Source organism: Diabrotica virgifera, chromosome 7 (assembly GCF_917563875.1).
Source record: "Diabrotica virgifera virgifera chromosome 7, PGI_DIABVI_V3a".
Lineage (NCBI taxonomy): Eukaryota > Metazoa > Arthropoda > Insecta > Coleoptera > Chrysomelidae > Diabrotica > Diabrotica virgifera.
In genome coordinates this window covers 57,783,766-57,795,941 of record NC_065449.1, presented here as the reverse complement: position 1 = coordinate 57,795,941, position 12,176 = coordinate 57,783,766, and the positions used below count along the sequence as shown (strand labels likewise).

The window sequence follows — 12,176 nt, the reverse complement described above, 5'->3', positions numbered from 1 at the left end:
AGGTTGAATTTTTTAAACATAAATGTTTATATTTAATATATTGTTTTATTTTTGAGTATTTTTAATATGCCTTTGCATATTTAGACAAATTTAGAAAAATACCTGCATATTTGTAGTAAAAGTAATGCATATATATGCGCATATTTTGGTAATGTTGTGTTGCATATATTCCGCTCTCTAGTTATAACCAATTTTCTATGAAAATCGTAACAAGTTCAACTCCATTTATAATTAAAAGAAGCACAATAAGAATGATCTATTACTGCCATATTTTTTTATTGATTCCAAAAACGTATTTTTTGACAATTTTGAAATTCATTTATTTTATTGATTGTCATAGTTTAATATTTATTTAATATTTCCTATGTTTAAATTTATTAGTTTTTGAGATATTTTCATTTTTTAAAGTACAATGTAAATTATTAATTAGGAGCCTAAATTTTTACACATTTTAAGTAAGCTATGATTGAATTGTCTAAAACTGACAGTTCACCACAATTTTTTGTGTATAAACTTACTAAAGAGTTAAGATGAATTTAAATATTGATAAAATGGTAGGTATGATCTGGATATTGGGGGAATGCAATAAAACTGCGTTACTATCAGAAAGAACTTATCATGAACGGTTTCCTGAGAGGCGACAACCTACAACAGCAAGCTTTGAAATATTGAAGGATCAGTTTAACCGTACTGGTTCAGTTATGTATTAAAAACACGAATGAACAAAAAGTAGGTACTGAGACAGAGGAAAACGAAACCAATATGTTACAGGCAGTTACTGAAAAGCCAAATACGAGTATACGAAGTGTTACCAAAGAAAAATAACTAACTTACTACTATGTGCAAAGAATTTTCACAAAAACAGAATGCGCCCTTACCATATTCAATTACACCAAGAATTAATTCAGGAAGATTTTGAAAAGAGAATAGTATTTTGTTTAGACAAAATCAATCAATAGAGAGATTTCTTCGATAATGTACTATTTGAAGATGAAGCTTTAAATATGCTAAATTTGCAGTTAGTCGACCTTTATGGGGACCTATTGGGTTGTGAAGATTAGGTCCTAAAGCCAAAATAAGTAAGTTTTCCATTTTTCACACAATTCCAACAATTGCTTTTTCCGATTGTAGCGCCATCTATCCATAATTCGAAAAAAATGTCTCGAATAAAAGTTACTTATTTTTACGTAAGGAATCCTAATCTGCAATAAAAAATGGGTGCTACTATTTGAGATTTTAAAGTAACTCCCTACCCCATCTCCGTGGGGGGGGGGGGGTCGTGGTCGTGTTTGGTGTCATTCGATAGATTTTTGAAAAATATTGAACACGTATTTTTTAGTTTTTCGATCTAACGTTCATTTCGCGAAATATTCGCTTTTTTTTGTGAAACTTTGTGACTCACCCATTTTCTTACGCCCCGCTCAAATCGTCAGATTTTTTAAATACACACCGTTGTAAATATATGTAAATGTATATATTCCCATTGTTTTTTTATTAAAAACAGAGCAACTATGAATAGATTTACAACTTTGTAATAAATGTTTGTTGTTTAGACAATAATTGTAACAAAGATTTATTTTTATTCAATTTTTCCATTGTAATAAATACATTTTCGAAAAATTTTAAATGAATAAATAGACATCTTAGTAGGTGGCTAGTTGCAACAGTAATCCGAAGGTAAATTACTAAAAACTGAAAGAAATATACATGTATAATAAGACTATTTTACCATCATCCAACTTTCTTGCAAACTCTTCTACTTCTCCATTGAAAACATCTTCAGACTTCAAACTATCAGTATTTGTATCAGCAGAAGAAACATCACTATCATCACTAAGTTGTGTTTGCACAACTTTAATCTTTCTCAATTTGTTGCTCCTTTTATTGTGAGCTAGGAAATTTAAATTACCTAAAAAATTATAACAAAACCTGTCATAATCAGAAAAAAAGTCATAACAAATGTGAATGTTGAAATGAGGATATGATCTATATTCAAATTTTATTCTTTTTGAGCTAAATGTCTTTGTTAACTAGCATCCTATCTATTGGAGTATGCAGTACATTACAAACAGGTGTCCAGTTTTTTTTTAAATATTCGATTGACTCTTCGGTTGCCATTGCAAAGTCTGTAGTGGCGCCTGTGTATGCTCTGTGTGGGCAGTCCTGTACTATTCGTGATGAAAAACAAAGTATCTGACCTCTGGCGGAATAAATTTAAACTACTATAAGTGGTATAAACAAACCAAAAAATTGTTGATTTGAATGGAATTTGGTCACTATTTAGAAAGTTTTAGTAATTTTCAGCATTCTGACTACATTAAAATATTTTAAATCAAATCGGTATTGTTGTACTCCTCAATTTAATGTTTGTTTATACCATTTATATCGGCCATTTTCCTGCATTCGACCTGCCCTCTACATTCCGTTTCAATCGCGAATATGCCTGTTGGTCTGTCTTGCAGCAACTGCAATCACAAAAAGGCGAGGGAAGTTTACCCCCTCTGTAGAGAGAGTTGGCGCATCTTCCAAAGTTTGTTCTGATTCAATTAAGGGCTGCCCAAATCTTTCACGGAGACGTTGTCCAGTAGACTATGGTAATGCGGATCTGTTTTACATTCTCATTCTTCTCTCCATCGGGCACTTAACTCAAAATTAGATTGCTGCAGCGCTTGAACGGATTTCAGGGGAGGTAACCGGGATCTGGGATGGTTTCCAAGAATATTGGGAATATCGTTATGAACTAGAAGTTGACGACTATCCATGATTTTGTTGTATTCTTTATCCAATGCATGTTCGCAGCATAGGTTGGGTGGCGCTATGTTACTAATGGTTAGTGTGACCAACTAGTCCTAAAAATTCGGGGCATTGCCCGAATTACGAAATTGTGTCCCGGCGCCCCGGACAAGGCTTCCGGGCCATCCGGATTTTCAACGTTTTGGTCAATTCTATTCTAAAAATTCACAACAAATTGAATTGTTAGAACGGAATTGAATTGTATTTTTGATGGGATTAAGCCACAATAATGATAATGATATTTTTATATTAACCTAAGGCTGCATGGAAATCCAACATCAGTTGATTGTCTAATTTTTTTCCTGTTTTGAGAACGATTTCCGGATTGGGAGTCGAAATGTCAAAAACTAACAAAGATATAATTATCGTTACAACCAATTGTGGCTTAATCCCATTAAAAATATCATTGTCAACGTAAAAATATTAAATACTTAATCAATAAAATAATAATATTAAAGTTCTATATTTAAAAAAATGGCCCGATTTTCATTGAAGAGTCCCGGATTTCAGTTATTTTTTTCAGCCTTGTCCCGAATTCGACTGAATTGCAGTTGGTCACACTACTAATGGTGGGTAGTAGCCACATTGTGGAGATGGGCATAATTATTGTGCCTTTTATCATACGCATAGCACAGTTTAGTTAGGTGTCAACCAGGTGGGTGTGCCTGTTATTCAACCACACCAGTGCACAGTATTCGTCCTCCGGATATATCAGGCCAAGAGCAGACGATTTTCAGGTTGATGCTGTGGACAATCATGTAGTACCGCAGAGTTTCTTTATTATATTGTTTTTATGTTTTTAGTTTTGCTGATGTTTTCGCCAGGTGCTCTCTGAATGTGAACGTTCTGTCTAGAGTAACTCCAAGGTATTTCGGGTATTTATTCTGTTTAACAGTTTGATATTGAAATACACTTGTAATTCTCTGTTTGTCAGCCTGCTGTTGAGATGAAAAGTTGATACTTCAGTTTTTGTCATACTTGGTAGTCATGTCCATTTCTTAAAGTATTCACTGAGGATGGATAGGTCATTCGTGAGAGTGATTTCTGTAGTTTGTAAAGATTGGTGACTTGTTGCCAGTCGTCAGCATATCCAAACTTTCGAGATTCGGTTGCAGGCATGTCCGCAATATAGAGGCTGAAAAGTAAAGGGACAAGAACGGAAACCTATGGAAGGCCATTACTATATATCCTGTCTATATGTATGCTTTATTGAATTCTTCGAATATATCTAATAGCTGATTTCTTCTGAGTCGTCCATGATACAGTAGATGTAGCTGTATCCACAGTGATAAATTATGGTGTATTTTATGGTTTTGTATGGTGTTATGTACTTTGTATGGTGGAGGTTAATTCCATTTAAATACAAAAAAAATTTAAATTACTAGGTTTTTAGATTCCTCAGGTGTCGTAATGAAGTCAACTTCTCGGACTGTCATTATTTTATTATACACCATGATGGCAGTAAGGCTAACATATTATGTATTACTTCATAAGGTTTGTATACAGTAAGCGCCACCTTACTAGATACATAGGAACATTGAGCTATTACAGTCCTGGACCCTTCACTTGTTGCAATGTTTATTTTTATGTTTAGTGACGTTTAGAATGTCAGAAAATGTATAGATAGAAACTGAATATTAACATAGAAAGTTGAAAGCTGTATTAAATACAACTGATCTAATTTTGATGTTCACAGTTGTCATTTTGTTAAAGTTTTAAAGTACTGTAATATTCTTGGTGTTTGAATAAAGTTATTTTAACGCAGAGTAATAATACTATTAATTGATGTATTTTTGTATGGAAAAACAATTATTTTGAATAATTTCTTGACAGTAACATGACAGAGATGAAAGTCACATCTGAGAACGAACCGGATTAGCCCATAAACATAGCAATTAGGTACCTACCCATGTATCTAGTACGGCGACGCTTACTGTATATTTCCACGTTTATAGTTACGTATTAGTAAATGAGATTATATAATAGTTATCATATACTACTATTACATGTCGGTTTATAACATTTTCCGCTCTTTTCCGACTTTCAGTTGTCTTTACCTCAGCTCTTTGTCTATTCCTTCACTCCAGCTTTTTCTCTGTCATATTTCGTTTTTTCTTTCCTTCTGGTTGCCATTTTAGTTGCCAATTTCCTTTGGTATTCGTTGTTCATTCCTTCTTTGTATATGTACAAACCAGATAAGTTTTTTTGGCGATAAGTAATCCGTGATTGTTCATTTGACTCCCATTATTTCTCTATTGCTAGTGAGTTTGTTGGTAATTCTTTCTCTTCTAGATCTTCCTGCTACTCTTCTCCAAAAATACATTTCCGTTGCTCGCAGCATTGTCAGTGTTCACTCTTTCGGTGGCCATACCTCACAGCTGTATAGAGTGATACTTTTCACAATAGTCTTGTTGTGGAAACAACAGTTAAATTATTTCGCATTTATGTAAATCTCTCTTGTAAGTCTGTTGGGACAATCTGTATTGTGTTTGAATTGAAAGATTTAATTCTCTGAAAACTTGAGTGTTAGTGTTGTGTTAGGGCACAAAAGATAATGGACATTATGGTTGCTGCTTTGGCGTCTTCTGTGGTCGCAAGGGTATAAACATGTGTGGATGCCATGGATACGCTCTTGTTGAGTGACATTCTTACCCTTAACAAAATATTGCAGTTTTAGAATAAAAACTGAGTAGTCTATCGCCAGCCTCTCTAAGGCGAGGTGTTAAGTGTGTGCTCCTCTTTTCTTCGTGAAAATACGTTAAGCTCTCGCAATAATTACCCTTCTCGCTAATTGTCAACACGGAAATTTGTATAATAGACTCTTTATCTCTCTTTCACTACTAAGATAATTTATCGTTAAGCCTCTTATTTGTCAAACTCGTTGTTAATAAATGTTTTTGTCGCTTATCACTTTTATTTCTCGTGTGCACAACCCTTCATGTCGTGTTAATTAGTAACTATAAAACCAGACCAAATAAATTCTCAGAACCAGTAGCTTTAAAAGTTCACTAGTTTGTTAATATCGAAGGACTCCCTGCTTTGGGACATATGCGTGTGGTCCTAAAATATTCACCTATGTCCAATTAGGCAAAAGGTAATAATTAAACCCTTTTCGCCACTGTTGGGGTGAGATTCAATAAAAACTCACACCAAGTCTCATATCCTCTTTTTGTTTTCTTTGCTGATGGATTGGTCCATTGCTGATGGATTGGTAAAACGCTGTTTAACATTGTGATGGCTTTTCTACCTGACATATTTCTTTCTCTTATGGCTTATGGCTTTGTCTAATGTTCCATTGCGCGAAATATTGATACATACCAAGATATTTGTAGTTTACTTAGGTAGTACATACCTAGAGATTTTTGAAACAACAGTTATATAATATAAAATTTATTTTAACCGATTTTTATTATATTTAGGCTTACCTTCTTTTTCATTTAATTTAAGAGATACATTTTGCAAATTCGAACTAAGATGAGCTTCATAAACAGATTTATCATTCTCATATTCAGTATCACTGATAACATCATTTGGAGTCATTTCAACAGATACATCACCCAATATGGATTTTCTTAATAATGAAGGACTACTTGGAAATTCTATAAGAGAACAATTTATTTAACTAAATTTTATGGTTAAATATCAAAAAGTCTTGACTTCCCTACACATTTTTATGTATACGTGGGTTCGATCCCCAATGTGAACTTTTTTTTATTTCTTTTTATACATTTTATGATTGTAAGTATATTTATTAAATAATTTTATTTTCAGAAAATACCTATTTAGTTAACATTTTTGCCAATGGTTATTGTTCAGAAATCATTTCTTTGTGGCATTTTTCAATGTGTTTCTGTTTTATTCTTTTATTCAATGTGTTTTATTCTTTTATTTTTTTAATTTTTGGCATTGTTTTAATAAAAATTTTTGGAAAGTAGTAAGTATTAAAATTATTTTAATATTTAAATAAAATATAAATAAAGTCTTTAAAGTATATTAATTTCGTTGAAATCATATAATAGACCTCATATTGCACAAACTGTACCTAACTGAATATTTGCAACAGATAAATATTTGGACTTGGAATTGGCCACCCCATAGTCCAGATCTTAACCCGATCGAACATTTGTGGGACATAATTGGCAGAAGACTACAACAGCGTTTGCTACCTCCTGGAACCTAACAAGACATAGAAACAGCAGCTCTCGAGATTTGGAATCACATTGATCAAGACCAAATACAGTAGGAAAAATGAAAGAATACCCATGAAAGATCACATCAATCACATATTATTCAGATTATTAATAGTCTATCTCTCTCATTTGTCATTTATGGAAACAAAACAGCAAATACAAAATTTGTGATTGATGTGATCGTTCATGGGTATTCTTTCATTTTTCCAACTGTAGCAAACCTCATTTGAAATATAAAAGTACATATCGTCGGTGATGTGACAATACTTCCTATCTGCTTTTTCGTGAGTTTTTTAGGAGAGACGAAAAAGTCTTTTTAGGGCCACCTCCTGTTTTTATAAGATATTTTTTGACTTTTTTGTAGTAAATTCTACTAGGTAGTTACTATATAATAAGTCAAAACTTACATATGATAACAGAAGATGACCCTAAAAAAGGTTTTTCGTCACTCCTAAAAAACTCACGAAAAAGCAGATAGGAGGTATTGTCACATCTTCTTCTTCTTTGTCTTCTACGGCACTACAGCCCAAATTGAGCCTTGGCCTCCTTTATTTTTTGCCTCCACCCTTCCTTGTCTGTGGCTGCTCTTCTCCATACACGGACTCCTAAAAGGGCTTGTGCATCGCTGTTTACTGTGTTTTCACCGACATTATTTCTTTTATTATCTAACATAAGCTAATGAATCAAAAAACAAAATGTTCAGAAAGCCCTAACACTACAGTTGAGTATTAATTTCAATATTTTATAATTGCTAGAATATTCCACAGGATGTTCCTAAATTTGAGAAAAAACAGTACGAATGTTAGACCCAGTATACAATGGCATTTACCCATCTAGCAACAACATTATTAGAGCGATATTATTAAAGAATAAGGCTATAAAATATCAGTCAAAATCGTTTACAACGACACCGGCTATAACATACAATCGGATATAACGAACAAAACAGTAGGTCCCATAAAATGACATATAAAAAAAGCATTTATATTGCTTATAACGAACAAATCAGTTAAAGCGAACATATTTCTTGGAACAATAGCAGTTGAAATATTGGTTACAACATACATATCTGTACCTCGGAAAGATACAACATCCATTTTTTTCAATTATTATGACCGTTTTACACACTATACAATAAACAATTAATCAGAGATTTTTTCATTTATTATAAATTAATAAATGAAAATAGTTACTGTCCTTGTGGGATCGGTACTCACCGGAGGGACCGCAGACGTTCGGATACAATTAGCGTCTCTTTGCAAAGACAATTACGTCGACTTTGCAAAGTAACAAGACACTTACTCAACACACACACTACACATTACACCTGAGTTAGTGATAAGTTATACAATTACGTGGCTAAAGGTTCTAGTTCTAAACCAAGGCCAGAATCAGAGGAAAAAAACAATTAATAATATAATAAATAATATACTTAAATAACAAATGCATGATTTAAATGACAATAGATACAATGTTCTAATATAATATTGTTTCCACATCTCAATAAATAGCTGTATGGTTCTTTTCATGAGGATTTTTCAGTGCGTCACAAATGATAGAAAAAAAGGTAAGTCCGTGATAATATCAATGAACTGTCAATACGGATGGAATAGGCACAAAGACAACTAATGCAGCCACGATACAAGAGAGAGGTCCTAGAGAGAGACAGACAAGGTGGTGGAAACTTTGACAGGCCGTGTAATTTGAGTTGCCTATATCAACTTAAATCGGGGAAATGGACCTCATATTTTTTTAACTGGGCTGATGGGGCAGTATTTCCAAATTTAAATACTTTTTTGTATTTAAATACGTCAGAACTCTCTTCTTCATTTAAAGAAGTACTGGTTTTAATCTGTCTTTTTGTCATTGTCATTAAGTGATACACAATAAAATGACATATATATCATGGCGCAGTTCTAAAACCTACAAAATAGAATATGCCAAAAGCAAAGACTAAAACCAGTACTTCTTTTAATGAAAAAGAGAGTTCTGACGTATTTAAATACAAATGAAGGGATTTCATGCGGTCAGAATGAGAGCAATAGCCAGGGAAAGAGGGAAGATAATCGCCACCTTTCGTAAACAAACAAATTCATAGTGGTAGACGGTAGTTGAAAGTTGTAGTAATAAATATTTTACATCAAAAGACATGAGAGACTATTTGTAGAGGATTGAAATCTATATTAAAAACAGCTGTTAAAATTGTTCTACAAACATATTCCAAAATTTTGTAAAAAATGTTATTCAGTTTTTAAATTAACATGCCACAGTTAAGTTAGGCCACACACATTGCAACAACGCTTTTTTCGAATTTAATTCTTTATTATAAAGCTTTTTTAAAGAAGTGGCACACGAAAGTTAAAAATATTGAACACAGAGGTGAAACTGATTCAGCAAATTTATTACTACATATTACAATGCTATTACCCTTAATAGACCTGTTGGAACCGTTTCCTAAAAGTGTTTATGCATTGTGGGAGTTTAGTTACAATAGAATAAATTGTATGTATATACCTACGTAAAATTATTGAAAAAAAAGTAACAATAACATAATCAAGGACTTCTTCACTTTATATAAAACACTAATTTAGCATTTAAACAGTTTTAAAACTATTTAACTCCCAAATACTTTAGGAAAGTAGGTATTTGTTTTGATAAATACAAATAACAATTCTGAAAAGTATTTAAACACCAAGTATGGCACTGTGTACTCTATTTATCCCCTAAATACAAAAAAGTGGTTGAATTTTGAAATATGTACTGCCAATCAGCATTAGGCCTTAGCCAAGTTAAAATATAAGTTAAAATATTCAACGAACTGTAAATACTGATTCAATCGGGTCCATTTATATAGGCAACTCAAATTACACGGCCTGTCAAAGTTTCCACCACCTTGTCTGTCTCTCTCTAGGACCTCTCTCTTGTATGTTGGTGTCAATCTTGCTTCACTATTTGAATGGGACATGGCCATTCCATCCGTATTGACAGTTCATTGGATAATATACATTTATAACATTTATTCAAACATGACATTTTAGTTAAATCTGACAGTTGTCAAATTTTATTTGCAATTGGGCATAAAAACAAATCAATTGCCTTTATTGTATTTATAAAATGGTATTTTTTTTATTTGTATAGTCTTATAAATTGTACAGATTATATTCGTAGATATATTATATAATTAGTAAATAATTTTTTTCTATTATAGCGCCATCTATCGACAACTAGAATAATCACCAAACTAGAATAATTACCAAAGTAATCACCGACGTGCCTTTTTTTCTCTCATATACAATTTAATGCGTTAGAAAGAAATCGAAAAACTGTGACGCACTGAAAAATGCTCATGAGAAAAAGCATAGCAATAACACTTTTTGTCGAAAAAAGTTTAAAATTGCTTTAAACTTATGAAAATGGGCGCATTGTATTGTTGTATTTCTCCGAGGTACAGATATTGCCAAGAAATGAAAAGAAAGGTTTTATTAATTTATGATTATGATGGTAATACATCCGGGATGGGTCCAATTAAGTCCGTTAGACACTAATTAGACCTCCTAGGCGGTTCCATGGTATCACAAGACTTTGTTTACATTATTACACCATTTTACACAAGAGGCCAAATGGTGTAATTTACATTTTTTGGTGTTTTTAAAAATAAATAGTGTATGTATGCCTACATTTTATAATACGATTTTGAGAACCCGTTATATTATGAGTATTGTTTATTGACTACCTGTACTCATTCCAATACATATTATTATATGTATGTATGTACATATTTAGATTTACGTAAGTACAATAAACACATATGTTAAATATTATGTGTAATATGTTATAACATATTATAGGTATAGATTAAATTACACATTTTTGCATCAAAAACTTTCGAGCTGACTGTTGCTACCAGTGTAATATCGTTTATAGCAACCTGTTCGTTATAACATATTATATAACCACTTACAGAGAACACTGGCTACAACATACAAAAACCACCAGTCCCCTGAAGTTCGTTATAAACGGTTTTGACTGTATACTAAAAAAATCACTCAAATCAGACATGTTTAGAAAATTCAAGACATTAAAATTGTTCCAATTTTTAGATGGTGTGTTAATTTCTTGGAGAACTGTAGGTTTCAAATGTTCAATCATCTTTTATTAGTTTGACAAATTGATTATATCCTACCTATAATAAACTATTTTACACTATTTTATTTATTATTTACCTGGTAAGTCTGTAGACAAATCTTCATTTTGTCTTTCTCCAGGTTCATACAATTCATTAACAGAACTGTGAGCTTCTGGATGAAAATGCTCCTCATAGATATTAACTTTGGCTTGTTTGGGTATCAAATCTGGAAAGTCTTGTGATATCGGAGACATTAATGGATGAAAATTCGTTGCATTCTTTAAAGTAACGTTTTTATCGACACAATCACTGCCGACATCGTTTATTTCATCGATTAAGACACTACTGGGTACTTGAAAATGGGTTGTTTTTGAGGTATTATTTTGTACATTGTTTCCAAATGATTTTTTGGGAGATTCCATAACGTCCATATTTTTAAGAAAAAGTAGGAATATTAAGTTGATTTGAGTTATATGTAAGATTATCTTTTATTTATAGTGAATGGACATTTCTTATTTAACTTCTTGTAATCGTTTTTGTTATGAATATGAATTCAATAAAATTATTATTATTCTGATTATTGACGTTGACAAAGGTTGACAACTGTTTGATTTCTTCTTCCATTCATTTTATTGGCCTTAGCTGCCAAGACTATTCAATCAGGCGGATCTAGACCTTGGGAGGGGAAATTTGCCTTCCAGGAAGGAGGAACTTCCAATGAAACTCCAACCAAAAGACATAACATTTAAACCCAAACTGTGTCCAAACTACATAAAAGACATAAATAATGGGTGCGTTCGGACGACCACAGCGGCTGGACAGCTGTGCCAGCAGTAGCTGTCAGACGTCACCGCTGGAAGCCAGCCGCTGAGAGATTTACTAAGCTTTCCCTATCACGGCCACAGATCACTTACCTCCTCTAGATGTTCCACGATAACGCTTTGGTTAAATATGAAAAACAGCGCTCCATGCCGCTTGTATCGGAACTAATCCAAGCGGGAATTTCAAAATGTAAATTTGGTGGGAAGAAAACGTTAGGTTAAAATATTTGTATAGTTGAAAAAAAA

At 32.6% G+C, this 12,176-nt stretch overlaps 1 protein-coding gene across 1 annotated transcript in view; it reads right to left on the bottom strand.

Moving 5' to 3' along the window:
- LOC114335353 (protein prune homolog 2) overlaps positions 1–11,680 on the bottom strand; it is a 29,094-nt gene extending 17,414 nt beyond the window's left edge. Inside the window, exons 1-3 of the mRNA XM_028285580.2 lie at positions 11,207–11,680; positions 6,219–6,392; positions 1,730–1,909 (exon numbers count right to left, since the gene is read on the bottom strand). Of these exons, the coding sequence (XP_028141381.2) occupies positions 1,730–1,909; positions 6,219–6,392; positions 11,207–11,540 (688 nt within the window). The 5' untranslated portion in view covers positions 11,541–11,680. The remainder of the gene's footprint in view (positions 1–1,729; positions 1,910–6,218; positions 6,393–11,206) is intronic.
- Between the last annotated feature and the right edge of the window lie 496 nt (positions 11,681–12,176).